At 40.8% G+C, this 19,936-nt stretch overlaps 3 protein-coding genes and 1 long non-coding RNA gene across 5 annotated transcripts; all 4 read left to right on the forward strand.

The window, feature by feature from the left end:
- Window positions 1–1,104: 1,104 nt before the first annotated feature.
- ppp1r26 (protein phosphatase 1, regulatory subunit 26) lies at window positions 1,105–7,280 on the forward strand. Its single transcript, XM_070925213.1, has 4 exons — window positions 1,105–4,361; window positions 6,725–6,839; window positions 7,060–7,145; window positions 7,241–7,280. Exons 1-4 carry the CDS (start codon window positions 1,105–1,107, stop codon window positions 7,278–7,280), a joined length of 3,498 nt encoding a protein of 1,165 aa, XP_070781314.1.
- Window positions 7,281–8,007: 727 nt separating this feature from the next.
- mrps2 (mitochondrial ribosomal protein S2) lies at window positions 8,008–9,996 on the forward strand. Its single transcript, XM_070924994.1, has 4 exons — window positions 8,008–8,032; window positions 8,273–8,389; window positions 8,479–8,599; window positions 9,022–9,996. Exons 1-4 carry the CDS (start codon window positions 8,008–8,010, stop codon window positions 9,566–9,568), a joined length of 810 nt encoding a protein of 269 aa, XP_070781095.1. The 3' UTR covers window positions 9,569–9,996.
- A 667-nt stretch (window positions 9,997–10,663) lies between these two features.
- LOC139301750 (uncharacterized) lies at window positions 10,664–12,990 on the forward strand. Of its 2 annotated transcripts, XR_011598880.1 has the most exons (6): window positions 10,664–10,719; window positions 10,926–11,014; window positions 11,555–11,618; window positions 11,695–11,780; window positions 12,451–12,522; window positions 12,660–12,990. It is a non-coding gene; the product is annotated as an uncharacterized lncRNA (long non-coding RNA). The 2 variants fall into 2 exon arrangements; XR_011598879.1 differs by having other exon boundaries at window positions 11,555–11,780.
- Window positions 12,991–14,182: 1,192 nt separating this feature from the next.
- On the forward strand, window positions 14,183–19,177 carry dipk1b (divergent protein kinase domain 1B). The gene is made up of 5 exons (XM_070925005.1): window positions 14,183–14,260; window positions 15,035–15,169; window positions 17,354–17,461; window positions 18,032–18,208; window positions 18,365–19,177. Exons 1-5 carry the CDS (start codon window positions 14,192–14,194, stop codon window positions 19,175–19,177), a joined length of 1,302 nt encoding a protein of 433 aa, XP_070781106.1. The 5' UTR covers window positions 14,183–14,191.
- The last annotated feature ends 759 nt before the right edge of the window (window positions 19,178–19,936 follow it).

Raw genomic sequence — 19,936 nt, forward strand, 5'->3', positions numbered from 1 at the left:
ACTTGCCTTACAATTACTGAGTTAGCAAATTGTGTGGGAGTTTTTGGTAAATGGGACCAAAACAGGGCTAGGACATTGACAAAAGCCAGCCACTAGAAGGCTTTTACTGCGAAGAAGCCGCAAACATTGGACATACTATACACCGTCACTTCAATTCTCCCAGAAAATCCTGAGGTGCAAAGAACATGTCCCAGAACCATTCAGCACCATTTCATTTTACATGATAACATACAGACTGCAATCAGTGCTGCAGAGTGGTCACATCGAGTTCCTCCACAGGATGGTAGCAGAGCTCTGACAAGGCCTATTCGGCCCGATGTGTAGCTGTTGTATTCTGATTGGGTGTCTCTGTCACTCAGTGTTGACCATTCTGATAGACTGTAGGGTACGTGAAGGAGAGTTAGGGAGAAGAAATGAAAGAAGTAGATGGTTATAGATTAAGTGGAAACAGACTGCATTTATGTACATAGAGGGGAAATATTGTCTCCTTGATACCGATGGTTAAATGAATTTGTAGGCATCCGACAAAATGAAATGTTCAGTAACAACTGCTTACACAGGGGTACTTTTTATACATTATTTATTACATAGCATCATGTTTTCCTCTCTGTCATGGTAAGTGATCATTTATTCACTTAAAGAAAAAACACATTTCTGACATTTTAAAGAATAAGCAAGTAATCAGTTAGTAACAGATCTTATTTTCTCCAAATGTGCGTTGTTAGTTGTCCATGGTAGTAGCCAGCTACCTGAAACGTCCCTCAAATCTCCCTGAAATGAACTGTCAGTTCAAGATGTCTGTACCAGGTTGGTACAGACTTCTAGATTCATTTTGTTTTTGGATGAATCATCAGCTTGCAATGTTCCAATGACATATTGGACTTAATTCACAGCTTTTACAAAAGGATCTGACGTGTGGACACAGAATGAATAATATTGTATGCCATCAGAATAATTCTAAACATAGGGGCTGTAATTATCAGTGTAGTGTGACTTGCCTGTCACTGTTTCTCTGTTTCTGTTTTCTTCTCAGATTGAACAATGTGATTGTGATCGGAGGCAGTTGCACTCCAATGGTCGAGGACCTCACCTTACTTCACTAGAATGTACTTGATGAATGTACCTCCTGTCGCAGCGACGCAAACAGAATGGAGAACATGTGGCCCACCTGGAGGCTATAGCCTTCCAATCTGCTTCAATGACTCTGACACCGAGTTGTCCACCAGAGGCACACCTATCTCAGATAAGGTCCAGATGATCATAGAGAGCCTTAGGAGCACCCAGTCCTCACTCGAGATGGGCGACGAGATCGAGGGAAATGTGCTGTCAGGACAGGAAGGTCATCCCCAGGTCTGCAAGGTTGCAGTGGGTTCTTTTGTGGGAGCCAAGTCCAAAACTAAAGGTCCCACTGAAAACCAACAGGCATACGTGTCCTCCCCAATCAACCATGAGAGCAGTGACTCTGACAGCGATGGTTCTGTGGACAGAGGAATTGAGGAGGCAATACTGGAATACCTGAAGGAAAAGGATGATCACAAACGCAAGGCGGAACCATGCTTCACCTTTCTCCAATCATCCAAAATTCCCAGGAAAAACCCACCTATTCCTGAGGTCTCTAAACAGAACTCTGACAGCAATACTTTTTTGATTGCCAGTAACCAGTTTCCAAAAAGTGTCAAAGCTGAGACTCCCACAGCACCAGCTGTTATACCTATAAAAAAGTATATCAAAAACAAGGCCTCACTAAATGACAACACAGTTACGAAATTAGATTCAAATAAAGGTACAACAACCAAAAGTTTAGCCTTGCCCAAAGAGCAGACAAAGAGCCCCTCTAAAACAATCAGCCTCTTCAACAAAGTAAAGTGCCCACTCACTGTTAAAGTAGAGGAAGACTCAAATGATTCCAGTAGTGATGACGGCATTGAGGAGGCCATTCAAAGATACCAGTTAGAGAAAAAGGAGCAGCAGAACAAAAGGGAAGCTTTCAGTCCACATGCATTCAAAGAGGACTCTGACTCCACTAGCGATGATGGCATTGAAGAAGCTATTCGTTGCTACCAGCTTGAGCAACTCAAGGAGAAGAGTGTCCTGAAACCATTCTTACACAAGCAAAAACCCTTTAGTAAAGCATTAATACATGCTGTTGGAAGTACAAGCGCAGAAAACATAAAGAAACACAAACTGAGAAAGAAAAAGACCAGAACAGAGAAAGAAGTGAAATCTGTTCAACCTCCTCCTTCATCTGTTTTCATACCCAAGAATACACTTTCAGACAGCTCGAAGGGGAAAGGAAATGGATTGCTTTTGTTTAAAGTAGAAGGTTTTAAGGAGCAACCTACCCCTGCCCCTCCAAAGGTTAATACAACTGCAGAGCTCATGTGTGCTGAGGCAATACTGGACATTTCCAAAACTGTTATGCCTGGGGCCTTCCATCACAGTGTTGGCCTTAGCAGTTGTGCCCCCACCGAATCCTCCTTGCAATCTTCACTTCCTGACAACTGTCCAGATGACGAAAGTGATGACAGTTCCATTGATAGTGAAGATGGGATAGAGCAAGAAATCAGGAAATTTCTTGAGCAGAAGGCCCAAATGCACAAACAGCCGGCCAGCTCTGCTATGACTCAAGAGCCTCATAGTATAAATGAACCAGAGATAGTGAATGCAAAACAAGTTGCAACCCAAAAGAAACGTCCAAGGTTGTCTTTGACACAGAGAAGAAAACACAAAGAAGAAAACTGTAGCATTTCCAACATGTTGGGGACAGATAACAATGTTAAAGAAACAGCCTCCAAACCTTTACTTGAGCATAGAAAAGAATCAAACCCATTGGTATTTTCCCACAGGAGTCAAACGCACCTAGTAGCTGGTTTACACGAGGCAGAGCAAAGTGGAGACAAAAGCAGCTCACTTGACAGTGATGAGGACCTAGACACTGCTATAAAAGACTTGCTCAAGACAAAAAAGAAGTCAAAGAAAAAAACGAGAGACTTGAAGCGAAAGTCAAGGAAGTGCCTCAAGGATGAAGAACCCCTGCTAGGAAATGCTTTACAGACCAAACAGTTCAAAGCTGATCCTATTTCAAAGCGCAGTGCTTTGAAAAAATTACAAAAGAGTAAGGAGGACATGAAAGACAAGTCTGGGCTGAGTAAAAAGACCTTTTTACAACATAAACAAACTGATAAGAGCGAGGAGCATGATATGCAAGGTGAAACCGAGAAATTAAAAGCAACTGAGGGTCAAGACACCCCGTTGCTGCACAATACTCAGACTGCTCTCCAGATACAGGAAGATAGCAGTTCAGTAGACAGCGATGATAGCATTGAACAAGAGATCCGAAGGTTTCTGGCTGAAAAGGCCAAAGTTTCCACTGCAGAAAAAAGTAAAGATGGAGATGTGTCGAGTAACGGCACTGTCGTGGCTTCTACCCCACCTCAAGAAGCAGACATTAAACGGGAAAATCAGCTGGCTGAAATTCCAAGAAAAGGACAATCTCCTCTGAGTGGTCAGCCCCTTCCAACGCCTCAGAGTTTGCAGTCACACATCTCTACTGTCAGTGTACAATCACATCTGTCCTCTGTCCAGTCCTGCAGCCCCAGTCTTTTGGAGCCAGCAGACGGGGCAGGGGCTGCTAGAACCGAGCAAAGGAGGCCTAGCACTGGGAGAGGTGAAGTCCAGAATGTCACCACACAGACAGAGAGAGTTCGGCCAGTTTTAAGTCCTAACATTTCTCATTCCCGCTTGGAGTCCATCAAGTGGCGCCAGAGCCTTGGGCTCCCCACTAGTGACACTAGGACTCCCAGTCGAACTCAATTCCATATCACCTCGTCTAAGATCAACGAGACTGCATCAGTAACTTCTCCGTATCAAAGCGAGGGCATCAGCCCTAAATCACAGACTCCAATCACTGTTTGGTCCTCTGCAAGGACCAGTAGAGCACCTTTCCCCTGCTCTACAGAGACAACTGTAAATACCAAGTTCAAACCCCCTGTTTCAAATCTTTTGTCCACTGCCAGACAGCATCCAAGGATGTCCTTTACACAGAGCCTTGCACCTGGCCACAGGTCACAGTGCCCCATAGAAGGAGAGACAGAGAGTATGGTGCATATGTCTAAGGACAAGAGTGTGTTTGTCGAACTGGAATCTAATAGGACCAACCATGTCCAGGTTCGAAGCAGGGAAAGGAGCGAGGGAAAGGAGAGAGTGTACTTGCTAAATGAGAAAAAAAGAGAAGGCCAGAGCATGAAGATAGATGATAAAGAAGTGCATCTAGAAAGAACAGAAGAAGAGTTTATAGAGGAGGCAGATTGTGAGTCAGGCAACAGGAGAAATCCAGAGAAGAAACAGGGCTTTTCCACATTGTAAGTATTTTCTTTGGCTACTATGTCCCATAGCATCATAATCCAATTTTATATGAGTTTATTTCTTGATTGTGCCCTGCTAATAAATACAATGTAGGTTATAATCAAGCTCATTCATTTATAGGCTCTAAGGGAATGTTTGTTAAAATGAATAAACATAACAGGCATTTTTTTTTTTATGTTTGTACATTTATATGGCTATGTAACAGTGGCACCATCGTGAAAACTTTTTTGTGCTCTGAGGTCAATTCATATCATCAAATCTTTGAAAAGCAATACAGTGGCATATTGGTACAGAAGGCAGACTGCATGTGTAGTACCACCATCAAAATGCAGAATAGTTCCTTGCAGAAAATGACATAGTCCTAAATATTATTTACGTTTTATGTAAAAAGAAGTGACCAAGAAAAATAACCAGTCGATATGACAAAATAAAGACTTATTCCAAATCCTTAAAATTTGGATGTAGCTTTTTAATGTGCCAGTGGGACAACACAAATTAGCAATGTTAATCAAAAAAATACATGCTGTTATTACATAATCCTATACAATTTACCTGTTATATGTAGGTTTAAAAGAGTTCAGAGACCCTTTATGTGCAAAAGTTATTGTTGATGTTGTAGTATGTTTTCATCGCTGCCTTCATTAGGGGTATCTCAATAAAAGCCAGAAGAAAAAACACATATTATATGATTAAATCCATTCATGTTTGAGTGTATAGCACATCAAAATACCACATGGTACCATTACTGGAGTGTTTAGAGTGAAACAGAAAAGAGACTCGTGCATGCAAAACACTACCTGAAACAATTGATTAGTCAACAGAAAATTAATCAGCAACTATTTTGATAATGGATTAATTGTTTCAGGCTTTTTTCAAGCAAAAATACAAAACCTCAGCGGGCTCCAGCTTCAAATGGGAAGCTCTTTCTTTGATGATAGTAAATTGAATTTCTTTGGGTTTTGGACTGTTGGTCGACGAAAACAAGACGTTTGAAGACATCTCCGTGGGCTCTGAGAAGTTCTGATGGGCATTTTTCACTTAGCATTACTCCATAAAGTAAAAGATTAATCGGTTGATCAAGAAAATAATTGACTGTTTAATCTATAACTAAAATAAGCATTAGTAGCTGCCCTCAACACTGTTATTGGGGAAAATCCTCTGCAGATTGTGCGATCTGGCTAAAATATTATAATAAGATTTTCTACAACATGCGATTACATTTATCAAAACCTGTGCTAATTCTCATAAATGCTTATGTTTTAGATTTATAATTAAGAAAAAGACGAGTCAGGTGCCATGTTATAAAAACTTGGATTGGTATTGTAAACCAGACAATTCATTTTTTTTTCTTTTTCTCAATTTTGACCAATTTATAGAACCACATCAAAATACAAGGACTTGACTTTACTTGCCTAAATTCTACCATGTCAACCATTTACTGTATTTTTCACTGTTTAGCTGTGGCTGCTTGTGTCGACAGACTACTCTCTCCTCCCCAAGTAGTACCTAAATCTGGGTGCTTCAAATGATGATAATTCCAGAAAATTGCTGTCTCACCTCACCCACAGGTTGAGAATAGACTTTCTAACTTTTGCACATAAAGAGAAAAGGCCAAGGTACACTTTTAAAACAGATTATACCCTTGACCCTTAATAGGCACCTGTTTAGAGCAACTTTAGAACACCATCTTGTATCCTTTCTCGACTACCATGGAGATATTATACTACATCTTCCCAACAACATTGGTTTTTCAGACACAGTGCCCTTAGTTCATTGTATGGTTTAGATTCATTGGTGGGAATTTAAAGCTCAGTTGTTAATGAAAGCCACTAAAACAGTCTTGGACTTATTACCTCTATGACTCAATTGTTGTTCCAGATTCCACAGAAGCCACATAGTTACTCCTCTCTGTCTTGCTAAACTTGATATTTAGTGTGTCCATTTCTTTGTCATGTTTAAAGTTTTCTTGAATTTCATATGTGGGGGGAAAAAGGCTATTTATTTTTGTTTATCAGAAAAAGTTACTGAACATGCTGTGCATTGCCAGATTTTGTAAATATTTTGTAAGAAGTGTTTGTTTTTTCTTTTACTCTTTCAGAAAAAAACTTTTGCTGTGTCTTTTAAGTGCATCTGTGTAATAAAGAGTGGAATCCGAGCAACAATGGGCCTTCCTCATTAATGTATAATAATTTGAATCATAGTAACTCTCCTCATGGTTAATGGAACACTTACATACTTACAACATCTTAATTCACAGGCTACTTTCACTGGCCTGAAGGTGGACTTTTGAATGAATTCTTAAAGCATTAAGTGGTTACTGGGAATTGGTCTGATGTGTGTCCTGCTCTGCCTTGCCCAGGTCTTTGTCCAGTGCCATTGACCCTGGCATCACCTTCAGACCTTGCATAGCACTTACCACAGAGGAGAGAAGTAAGATGTTCAACAGGAGGTACCCATCTAAAAAATGCAAGGAGGTACAGTTATGTAGAAACATGACAGTTTTTGGTGTAGTTTGTTTTGCTTCAGTATTTTGTATTCCTTTACAATGGAACCAGATATTCAAGTAACATGTTAGCTAAACCGAGTAGCCCCATCAATGGCAAGGAAAACTGAAAATATGTTTTTACTTTGGCTGTTCGTAAAGAGTTGTCAAGATGCAGAGAGTGTGAAATATGTATTACACGATGCTTGCAGGTGGTACCCTCTCTCAATAGTGTTCCTGTGCAGAACAAGACTGTGCAACATGTCAAAAGAAAGCTTCAGTTCATTCCAGTCAACAGGTATGTGATTAGACCCAAATGGTTTTGTGTCTACAGTGAGTGATCACAGTCAAATACAAAAACTGTTCATCTTAGATGATTTTCATCTTTTTCAGGAGAAGTAAAGCACCCAGCCTCCACAGCATCACAGAATAAAACTTCATTCAGCATTTGAAACATGCATGTAGATGATGTTTGATATTAAAGTATGTAGAGTTGTTGAATAATTATTTTGTTTATCTAAGGTTTGCTGTTAGTTTTGTTGTTACATGCTAGTGGCAATTAAGTATTTTGGCTTTTGTTTTTACAGTACATATTTTAGTTGGATTTTGACCTGTTTTGTAATGTTATAAGTTATATGTATCTGAATATAGGAAGTTAAAGTTAACTTGTTTGTTTATCTAGCAAATTAAGGGCATTTCTTCTCTTTTTGCAGTTTTTGACAAAGAAAATTAAATCCTTAACTCCAGGAGTATTCTGCCATTTGTCTACATTTTCCTATTGAGTTTGTTCTTGTTGCTACTGAGTAATTACAGTTTACCGGTTTAATTACTTGTAGATGGCATCAATTTTTCTTCATACTACAGCAGTTTTTTAAGAATTGTCATTTTTATTGCCAAACATTTGTTCTAAATCCGGAGTTAACATTACCGTTGGTTTATGTTCTTTTATACACTTTCATATATGAATAACACGAGGGCGGTAATGTCAGTAGTGTTGTATTTGTTTTTCAATAAAGTTGGTAAGTTTAAAAAAAAAATAGTTTGGCGTCATGGGTATTGTAGTCTATTATATAAAACTATCACGACAGAACTTTACGGCATTCTATGAACTACAAACACGCAGCCGCAGTTGGCTGACCTTCCGTGGCACTCAAGCAAGCATGGCAGCCCGGGCACTGACCAAAGGTACCTGCACAGACGTATTTTTAAATACACGGCAGAGTAACATTGTCGTGGCAATATTTGAGTGTGTGATCAATTTTAGATCTGTAGAACTGCTGAGGCATTGTTTTATTTTCTGCACGTAATCCTCGCCGACAAATTAGCACCTTAGCTTACAGCTAACGTCAATAGCTAGCTGGGAAGCTAGCAGTACTCGCTTGTTAATGTGTGATGTTTTGACCGATATTTATACCTGATGTTTAGGACTTTGGGGGCTACGACACTCGCGGGCTGTTACAGTGGGATACTCCTGTGGTGGACATCACTATGCCACTGCAACGTCCATCAAATCACCTCAAATCCAAATTGACGATGTTTCAGGTAAGCTAACGGCTGCCAACCTAGCAGTGAGACAACGTTAGTCAGTACCGTCTCCAGACTTTCAGCATTGTCATTTCTTCTGCACACAGAAAAACTAAAAAACCAGCCACTTGAGAAGCCGGACTTTTTCCGTGTGGCGGAGCTCCTCTCGTTGAAAGACCTGTTCGACGCCAGAGTGCATCTTGGCCATAAAAAAGGTTGCAGGCACAGGTTGGTATGAATTCCCACAGCTCATCAACTGTTCAGCTAATTTATGTTGTGACAAGATTCTTTGTCAGAGGGATTTGCACATGGGTGACACGAGTGTGGGAATTCTTAAGTCAGTTACATACTCTGAATGTACCACACACGCTTACTTCACTAACTAGATACACTCAGTAATTCAGTGGAAAACGCAGAAAGCAATCTGCTGTCTATTGCCTCGATTAGTCAGTAATTGTTTTGGTTTCTAAAATGTCAGAAAATACTGAAAGATTCTCAGAGCCTAATGTGTCAAATTGAAGTACAGTAGGCTGATTGAATATGCAAAGAATAATATAAACATCCCACTCATATCTCTGTATCTCAAGGTGGAAGGCACCAATATCCCATTTTCATTCATTTTAACCTAACTCTTATTGTCTTTTTCTTAGGCTCATGGAGCCTTACCTCTATGGCTGCCGTTTGGACCAAGACATAATTGATCTTGACCAGACTGTGGAGCACCTTCAGCAAGCCCTGAACTTCACTGCCCATGTAGCGTACCGTGGTGGCATCATAGTGTTTGTCAGCCGCCGGCGTCAGTTCAGCCACCTGGTGGAGAGCACTGCTAAGGATTGTGGGGAGTACGCCCATACACGGTACTGGCAGGGCGGCCTCCTTACCAACGCCCCCATCCAGTACGGCTCAGGAGTCCGCTTACCAGACCTCGTCATCTTCCTTTCCACTCTCAACAATGTGTTTCAGCAGCATGTGGGGATCAGAGATGCAGCCAAGATGAACATTCCCACAGTGGGTGTGGTGGACTCAAACTGCAACCCCAGCCAGGTGACTTACCCTGTGCCTGGGAATGATGACACTCCAGCTGCCATGAAGCTGTACTGTCGCTTATTTAAGATGACCATCAACCGTGCCAAGGACAAAAGGAGACAGATGGAGCTACTGCACGGCCTGTCACCACCCTCCACCCCAAGCTCATGACATAATATATTCTTAAATAAGAGACATTAAGAAATGCATTTTTTCAAAAGACTGTCTGCTGCTCCCCTTCATCATGCACCAGCGTTTGGAAAAGATCTGAAAAAGATGCTAGCGATAGAGTTGAATTGGTCACAATGCTTTCTTGTGTTCTCATTAATGAGTCTTGTTTCTGTGACGTGGTCTTCTGGTTCTAATTCAACATTTGTCTTTCAATAGACCCTCAAAGATGAATCATGTTGCAGCAGGTTTGTCCAAATTCAACTGTTGTAATACACTGATATAACAATGACTTATGTTTACATGGACTGCCATAATCTTGACTGTTGACACTCTAAATCAGACAGCACTTTGTGTTACTGTTGCATTCATATTCATGCTCACAGAATGTAGAACACAACCAAATAATAACTAAACCTCTTCAAATGCTATCACGGTGTCGGAGTTTCCCTCAGTTTCTCCACTCTAGATCCAGCTGATCTGTCTTGTTGCTGCTGTGGTGTACCCTTGAGGCCATGTTGGTACAAATGTTGCATAAACGCTGCTTAGTGGAGTAGATTCAAACTGTTTTAAGTGTCCTAATGCCTCTTCGAGAGAGAGACAGTTGTGTCCAGTGTCAAGTGTCCAAACATCTGAAATGCTTGTCAATAATCTGACACAATTATTAAAAAGTCCTGTTTATAATTTCCCAGAGTCCAAAATCACATCTTCAAAATTGCTTATCTGACCAACAGTCTCGAACCCCAAAATAGTCAAATCTAAAATGATATAAAGCAACAACAAACAGGGGATTCTCACGTTTGAGAAGATGGAACCAGAAAATGTTAAGTATTTTTATGAACGACTAATTATTGCAGCTCCTATATGTACATTAATAAATGTATGTGATAATAGTGTTGAGATATAAAACTTCTATCCATATGTAAGAATAATGGCACCTTTGCTGAAGGTTAGGCACTGTCATTGTAAGGGAGTCACTGAATTGCAAAGGCGGAAAACTTTTATTAAGCGCGATACATAAAGCCTGTTACTCCATTATGGGCTGGTTGCTTAGTAGATGAGGTTTGGTCACACTCGGTTTCCGTAGTTGTGCAACAAGTGTTCCTGTGTCGACCTTTTCTGACCAGCCGGGAAACTGCTGCGAGGACAAACTGGTGAGTGGGCGTATGTCACTGTATAACCAATACATGAGGTCACAACCGTTGTGTTTTACTGTGTAGTGTGTCATATTTACTGATAAGACACCGATTTCACGTGTTTCATAACGTAAATGTTTGCACGGAGCTAAAGTGAACGTGTCTTCTTGGCACAGATCCACTCAGCTGTGTAACGTCAACAATGTCTGTTTGTCTCCGTCCAGGTTTACTTTCAGAGAAATGCTCGTGCCAAGTGTTGTGTCTCGCGTCTGGTTAATAGTTTCCTGCTTTAGGGCAACCTGCCTTTCACGTGGTAAGCAACAGGCTATTTTAAGTCCCAGGCTAATACTAAGTTCATGTTTCCGATGGCATCACATTTAAGAGTTTAACTTGTACTTTTGGTTTAATTCTGTCGAAGCTGGCCGATGTCAGCAGGCTTTACTGAGGAGGTGTGTGCGAATGACTTGCGGTTTGCCGAGCGTGTGGAGACCTGACAGTCCTGTCAGTCCTGTCAGAACTAGTTTAGATATGAATAACTGACAGAAAATTGATGTGGTAGTGAAAAATTAAAAAAACAAAAAAATAACAGCGACAGCAACATTTTGTCAGTGAAGAAGTAGTTGAATACTCATCAGAAATACCAGCCGTCCCACCAACTTTCATAGCCACAGTTTATTATTATTATTATTATTATGTCACAACTGTTAGAAGTTAGAGGTACTGAAATGATCAATTCATTCTTTATTTTCGTCAGAGCCAGCCTTAGCAGATCATACCTCTTGGACAGCCAAATGTGCCCCATGCTAGGCTCCTGCTTTAGAATAATATGGGTAAACTCATGTCTCATCTGTAGATGTGGCCTTCAGCTCTATTTCATGGACTCCAAATGCTGACGGACCAATGGACAATGATTTTTGGTATGTAAAAATATTTTCATGGTTAGGATTTTGTATTGGAATAAACAGTCTCCTCTTTCTTCTCTTGTTGGTGCAGGTACGTGCACAGCGAGAAGATGCGTGGCTTTGCCCTCATGAGGACAGCTGATGTCAGATGTTGAGATAATTGCGGCTGGGAGAATGGTAACTGGTCTTGTTGAAAGTTTACTGGACACATTAGGGTTAATATTGCCCCTTGAGATGCAACTCTGGCTGTGTCCGTGTCTCTGTTGTGCAATACGTGGGCAGAAAGTAAGTAGTTGGCTCACGATAGCTCGATTTCCACTGTGTAGTGGGCTTTGAGTATGGAACCGGGCCAGATACTTAGACTCAGTTTACCACAAGGCCGATGTATTTCCATGAACTGAGGGTCAGTGGTAGTTCATATTGTTATGAGGTTAGATTTCAAGAATTAGTTGGTTTCTGTAATGAGCTAATTGTGACTGCAACACATCAAATAATCTTTATTTTCAAATGTTATTGTGGAGAAGAAATTGAGCATTACATCCATATTTAACCTCCTAAGACCTGGCATCCACATGCGTGGACATCACATTTTGGGTTATACCATAATACTTAATTCTGCTTATATGGAAATTCAAAATTGTCCCCGTATGTGGAACTTCATCATGTCAACAGATGATGCTTAGTTTTTATACTTATCAGGTCCCAATAAGCCAAGATAGCAAAGAGAAATTAAGATAGAACTTGGGTCTTAGGAGGTTAAAGCTAATAAGAGACTTTAAGAGGCACATAACAGGAAGTAGGACAAAAATGCACTTAATTTTTAATTCTGACGGTCTTCATCAAATAGACTCCCAGGATCCACCTTTGATGGACCAGATAAACCTGTGGTGGAGCAGCAGCAACAGAGTTGCTTGGGAAGGTGAGAATTCATGCAGACTCCACACATGCAGACTTTTTGCTCCTGTGTTTCTCTCGTTCATCACGCCCCCTGAGGCGTTGCATTCAGTGATTGTTTAACTGACATAACCAAACCTCTATTTGTGATTTGTTTCACAGTGCAGTACCCCAGTCCTGGAGCAAGACATTTGAAGCCATCTGTGGATATGTATGCCTCGAAGACATGGTTGAAAGTGAGCATTTTACAGAAATGCTTAAAAAGTATTCAAGTATGTCTCACAACAGCAGTATAAACCTTTGTGACAAAGGTTTTCAATAAAAGGTCAAATGTGACTGAGTGTATTTTATTGAACTACACTAACACAAAAAATGAAAATCAGAACAAGCAGAGAAAAATACTTTGCATAGCTAACACCTGGGCTAATGTTTTTACACTGTTTATCACATCAGTACACACTGTTTAATGTGTTGGCTCTCTTTTAATTTGTAGTGTTGCTTTTCACTTATTTGCCAATGATAGTCAGCATTGTGATAAATGCTTTAAATAAAAACCTTTGCCAGAATCAAATGTATAATCAGTCTGATGATTTGTTAAAAGAACTGCAAAAGAGTGTTTTTGTGTTTGTGATCTATTTCCTAAATAATGTCCTTCCCTTTATCAAATCTACCCACAGAAGACTACTAACACTACTAATATTTTTCTCTGGCCCAGCTCCATTCCTTGACTTGATTTTCTCCACCTTTCTTTTATTACCAGATACTGCATGATCTCATAAACTGTGTGTGGATATTCTACAGTTTTTGTCAATCAATGTGGGAGAGACAGCTTACAATGTGGTGTACACGTTTATTTTATTGTTTTATTTATTGTATTTGTATATTTCTCTTTACGCTCAGTTTGAAGTGTTCACTAGTATTATTCATTGATAGATTCAGTTGACTTGTCTGATGACCTACTACAGGATAATACACAGATGCTACAATAATAATAATAATAATAATAATAATAATGGAAAGTCCTGATAGGTTAACAACAGTATTGTAAAAGTAGGCCTAAATAGGTATAGACCCATCACCTTAATGTTAATGACAGTTCTGGCTCACATGTCAGGGTGTGCTGTTGAGTGTGTTTAAAAGGACAGAAATCACGGGCGAGATTTATGTCGGCGGCATAAAAACATCTCACAGCTGAGCTCCCGCATCTTTCCCTTTAAAGAAGCGCAGTGGCGAGTCGCTGGGAAACAGAGGTTGTGTGCTCATCGGGAGATCCGCTGCCTATTTCTGTCACAATTTAGTCTAGTTCCATCTGACGAGAGAAAGAAGAAACCGCTTCTCACGTTCATCGGATTTGCTGGTGATCGCGGCTGAACGCCTTTAACTGGGGGCTGCAGCAGAGATGCTGGGGCCCAGATGGAGCTGAAATCTGAAACTGCCCAATTTCAAGGACGCGCTAGTGATGTTTTTTTTTTTCCCTCCGGTGAATGATTTGTGTTGATAAACTGGATTACGAAACCGCGCAGTGGCGTTGTTGAAGCAAAAGACGCGCTGGAGGAAACATCATGGCCAACGCTGCGCTTAGCAGTTAGACGCGGGTTTGGTTATTTGTGACGCATGGCGCAGGTTTGCTGTGAGGATGTGATCACACAGGGATCCCTGCATTCTCGCTCCGCTGCCTCCCAACAGAGTCGCTCATGATGCCCAGGGCTTTGCGGCGACTGGTCCATATGGTGCTCTTCTGCCCTCTGTCCAAAGGTCTGCAGGTACGCATGGACGGCATGATGTCAGCCTGCTTTTGTTGCAACAACAGGGTCCGCACGGTAAACTACCGGCATGCATTTCAAATTACCGGAGCAATATATGCGTCGGTGGCATCTGAGTGCAGTCCACATGCATCACAAAATGTCGTGAGTCTGACGGGGAGGTAAAATGCGCAGACCAACACCATCAGCTGGTTTCATCCTAAGGTCAAGGCACCAGCTGTTCATTCAGACCTCAGTGGTGGACAGTATCAGTACATTTATTCACATACTGTACATTTTCCAGGTACTTTATGTGAGTATTTCCAGTTTGTGCTACCTTTTACGTCCACTCTACTGAGGGAAGTGCTGTGGTTAGCTTACTTCTTACTTTTACTTTCAATATTTTTCATTAAAACAAAAACAAATGTTAAGCTTGTAAAATATACATTGTTGAAGTTTGAATTAGTGGATCCCAACCTTTTTGTTGCTTGTGACACCTGGTATCAGATCAGTTGGTGCGTTGTTAGCAGTTAGCAGACATTTCTCCTCCAAACTTTATGGATGTTTTTTTTTTTTTAGCCTAGATGATCGTTCAAAGCCCAAAAAGGTACATTTACTAAATTTGTGTAGCAGAACTTTTTTTTCCTCTTTCCTACCCTATTGACAATCTCACACTACTAATGAAACACTGCTTACATATTGATGCATAAGTATTAACAATCTAATAATATTATGTGTAATAAAATATAGTATAAATAATTCTCTTCTCCTTCCCATTCATCTTCATCTCCAAAGAGTCGCATCCCAGCCATTAAGGTGAAGTACCTTCTCCTGGCATGGCTGGGCATCCTCATCGCCAGCTGGGTCATCTACATGCAGTACGCCTCTTACTCTGAGCTCTGCCGTGGGCATGTCTGCCATATGGTCATCGTAAGTATTGTCTCTTTATACTTTGACAGCCAATTTCATAAATTCATCAGTGTGATGGTGATTAGGAAGCTACAGAGCGGCAATGAGTCAGAAATTTGGGTTACTGCATCATTATGTCTTCACTTTCCGCTGTGCAGCCTTCTCTGAAAGTGGCCATGCTTCCTCATTGATTAAATATTTTGTTACAAATGGTTAATGTATGGGAACTAAATTCACATTATGATCAGATTTCGGTTTAGGTGGGATCTCTAACACTGATGTGGTTACATATTAGGCCCACATAAAAAGTGCATTACAGGCCAGTATAGGCAAAAAAATAGCACACATGCAAATCAATACAGAATGGATTTGTTTTGAACCATGAAAAAGAACATGTAATGCCATTTGTTTCATGAGTCACTGGGCAAAAAGTAAGCTGTTTTTTTATATGTCTACATCCTGCACATTTTACAACATTTTTGACGACGGTTGTGGTAGATTTGAAACCAGCCAATTTGCTGTTGCTCTAACTGTGTCACAGAACTGCATGTAGTCTTGAGGCAGAAACAGTAGAATACAAGCTACATAGAATAAATCACTAATATTCCAGCTGCTGCAGTGACATGCTTAGCACCCAAATCATTTGAAAACAAAGGGAAACATGGCAGCACAACTGAACAGGAGGGCTGTCTTTTGAGGAAGATGAGGGACAATTGGGGGCTGCTTGGGTTGTCTCTCCCTTTATACTTGGCCTTTGACGCTGGATAGAGACTCGGCTGTTGAGAACAGAACAGGCACTGACATTTAATGAGTCATGGAGGAACACGATGGCGATTAAGGGGATAACTACGCAGAGTAATTGATGCACAATTAAGATCAGTGATGTAACATCATCATAACAAATAATCAGATCTGCACAACAGTGTGTGTGCCTGCATGAAAGTGGATGCACAGTTTGTGAAAGTGTGTGTGTGCCTCAGTTTTAGACAAAGGAATAAATAAAGGCCAGTATGCTTACAGGCAAACGTTTAATGCCACTCAAATTAATGATGATGAGGTGGGGTTTTTGTTGGGCACACAGAGGTTTTTGCCTGTTGCTGCTTTGCATTTTGGTGTCTTGTTATGGACAGGAATGCCCTGAGGTGCAGTGTGAGGGCGTGTCAGTAGAAACCAGGCAGTAAACTGCTGTTTTAGTAGTGTTAGTGTTTAGGACATGAAACTCAAACACACTGTCTACATCTACTTTTGATGGATCATTATACTAATATTATAGGCTACTAGTTCATTTGTAGACAATTGTAGTAGTTTGGACATGTAGTCTAAAAGCACAAAACAAATGCCTTGTTCTTTAAAGTTCTAGGAGCTATTTAGATACTGTGAGAGCATCAAAATGCTCAGTCCTCAGAGAAATGCACACAGCCCGTATTCAGAGACTGTGCCTTTAAACGAGCCGTCAGGACTTCTGTACCCAGACTGTATAGTCACCTGCTCAGTTGGACCGCTCTGCTCAGGACTACTCTTCCTCAAGTTTTCTTTTCAGTATGTCTAAAATGGCTTGTTTCAGACAGAGGGCTGCACAAGGGGCCAGTATAGAATAAATAAGGACTTTTTTGAACTGTGAATCATACTCTAGTGGAATCCCAGAATAATAATATAGAGCTGAAATGAACATAATATGGGACCTTTAATCGGTTACTCTGGGTTTGAACTCTGGAAAATGGAAGAACTCACTTGTTTTAGGTACATCGGCCCTGTTGCACTGGACATACACCTCAGATGTTCACTCTATATTGTGTGAAATGACAGCTAGTGATCATTTTATATTTCCTGAAATAATTTGTGGACATATGACAGAGATTCTGTGAGATTTGGGAAGCCGCTGGGCATGCAGGTGATAGTGTCAGATGGTGATCATTGGAAGGAAACTGGAAAGCGACAGCTAGTGGACAGGCGCAGAGTGGCAGATCTGGAATGAGATGTGACGCTAGAAATGCACTAGAAAAAAAGGATGTCTCCTTCTTATTGCTTTTTTTGTGCAAATGATCTCTGCAAATGTTTGGTGAATGTTTACATTGGTAAACAAACAAAAACCTTGAAATGCTTGATGTGTAAATATTGCATTCAGCTTTGCAAGACGGGGGAGACACTTGGAGGATCACCTGTTTCCTGCGGCTAATGCAGTGCATGTCCTGTTTCCTTTTGCAGTGTGATCACTATAGACGGGGCATAATATCAGGCTCGTCCTGCAAGGCATTGTGTGATCAGAGAACACTAACCCTGCAGCGCTGCATGTCCACCTCCTCTGCACACCAGGTAAAATAAACACGCACATTGTACACACACTCTCAGAATAACTTCTGGCTAAAGAAAACACTTCCAAACAAGCCTCAAGTTGCATGTATGTTAATCCTTTTTATTTTCTTTCTCAGTGAAAGATTCTAATGTACTCACCAAGCATTTTTTTTTACATACAAAATATTGAATGAAGTTGCACAGGTTTTAGTTATGCTTTTAAAATATAAGCATATAACCTTAAGGCCTTTGAATATTCAATGTGGCATCATCCCCACACACATATTCTCATTTAATTAGGGACAATTTGTGCAAAAAAACAAAAAAAACAAAAACAATTGTGGCTTATCAATTTACAATTTAGTCTGTATGTAGGAACGCAGGGAAAATGTTTGGACGACATTTAGCATCAGACATGACTTATGCCAGGTTCACTGCTCTTCCATTTGATAAGGTTTAGTGCTCATTTCTATCATAGCTCACAGTAAATCAGCCTGAAAAACAAACCTGTATACAGCTCTTTTTCAGCTTGTATTAAAAGGATGCCTGCATCTGAAATTTTTTACTATTCTTACATTTTTGTACTTGCAGGTGTACAGTGGACTATGGAAGGAGAGACCTGTTGTGATCAAGTGTGGTATTGAGGATCCAGTGAAGATTGACGGGGCTCCAGACTCTGTACTGCGACAGGAGATGAGCCTTTTTGACAAACCCACTCGTGGAACCTCTATGGATGAATTTAAAGACATGCTGCACAGTTTCCTCAAGGTTGTCTTTCTCAGCAATTACACCATATATCATATGGAACAACTACCACAATAGAAAGCAGAACCTGTCTAGCTGAATATTCCTTGTGCAACCTTTTTATTATTTATACCACATTTAGCACATAATAACCAAATTGTGTCAACCTCCTTCCTGCAGGCTAACCTTGGTGAGCAGCCATCTTTGAGCGCCTTGGTGGACAGGGTGATTACCCTGGCTGATGTCAACCAGGATGGTAAAGTGTCTCTAGCAGAAGCCAAGTCTATCTGGGCTCTTCTCCAGATCAATGAGTTTCTCCTGATGGTGGCGCTGCAGGAGAAGGAGCACACCCCCAAGCTGCTAGGCTTCTGTGGGGACTTGTATGTGACAGAACGTGTGGGCCACAACTCCCTCTACAGTCTAGAGGTGCCTCATTACCTGCAGGCTCTGGTCCCAGAGGCCTTAAGCTCCAGCCTGAACCACTGGCTTGCACCAGCCTGGCCCCGCAGAGCTCGCATCACCATCGGCCTGCTGGAGTTTGTGGAAGAGGTCTTCCATGGGTCCTACGGGAGTTTCCTCATATGTGATGCCAGTCCTCGCCATGTGGGCTACAATGCAAAGTATGACTGCAAGATGGCCAACCTGCGCAGTGTGGCATCTGAGGCAGTTGTGCGTGGATTTTTGAGGGGTCGGCGATGTGAGACCAACGCAGACTGTACTTATGGGCGGGACTGCACGGCCACCTGTGATCGGCTAGTGAAGCAGTGTAATACAGAGGTTGTACAGCCCAATCTTGCAAAGGTGTGTGTGCTGTTGCAGGACTTCCTGCTTTTCGGAGCACCTTCAGACCTCCGCGGGGATCTGGAAAAACAGCTACGCACCTGTGTGACGCTCAGCGGTCTGGCAAGCCAGATGGAGGTGCATCACTCACTAGTCCTTAACAACCTGAAGACATTACTGTGGAAGAAAATTTCTAACACTCAGTACTCTTGAAAACAGGTTGAGATTATCAAACCTGTACCTCTACATAATGAGTGAATTATTACATGAACATGAGTAGTGTTTGCTTACGAAGCTTTGCCAAATGTTTTAGAGGGTGGTGGTTATTAATGTGTTTCCACTCTACATTAACTGTGAATAACAGGAAACTGTGAAATAATGAATATCCAATATGAAACAGCAGGTGATGCAGACTCTCATAAAATCTCATAGAAGCCTCATCATGCTTTTGTTTTCCAATATATTATTTTGAGAAGCACATTCATCTGTTTAGACATAAAATTCTCAGGGCACTGCCTATAACATTATTTGTAAAATAATCTGTATGTAAATTATTTGTTTTTGTTTTTTTTAATAGTTTGATAGAATACTCTTTTGTCTTTCCCTAGTGGAGACAGAAAGTCAAATTGTGACATGGTGTGATTTTTGTACAACTGTAAATATTAGTGGAACATAGTTGTTTTTCCTGTGTATAAATGAATTTCCTTCTGAAGTAGAGATAAGATACAAATAATGGAAGGACATACAGTATTGTGTATATACAGAAGTACTGAAATGTCCCTCCTGGCATTGATAATGTATTCAAATCGACCTGAACAGACTAGTTGTAAAGGACAATCAGACATTGAACTTGAATGAACTTCTAATCCATGAATAAACTTACGTTGGTTCAGACAACTGATTTTCAACACATTGTGATTATTTTCATCTAAACTGGGTAGCAGGTACCAGAACAGAAGTAGTCAAAAGTTT

The sequence above is a fragment of the Enoplosus armatus genome, chromosome 18 (genome assembly GCF_043641665.1).
Source record: "Enoplosus armatus isolate fEnoArm2 chromosome 18, fEnoArm2.hap1, whole genome shotgun sequence".
NCBI classification, from domain to species: Eukaryota; Metazoa; Chordata; class Actinopteri; order Centrarchiformes; family Enoplosidae; genus Enoplosus; species Enoplosus armatus.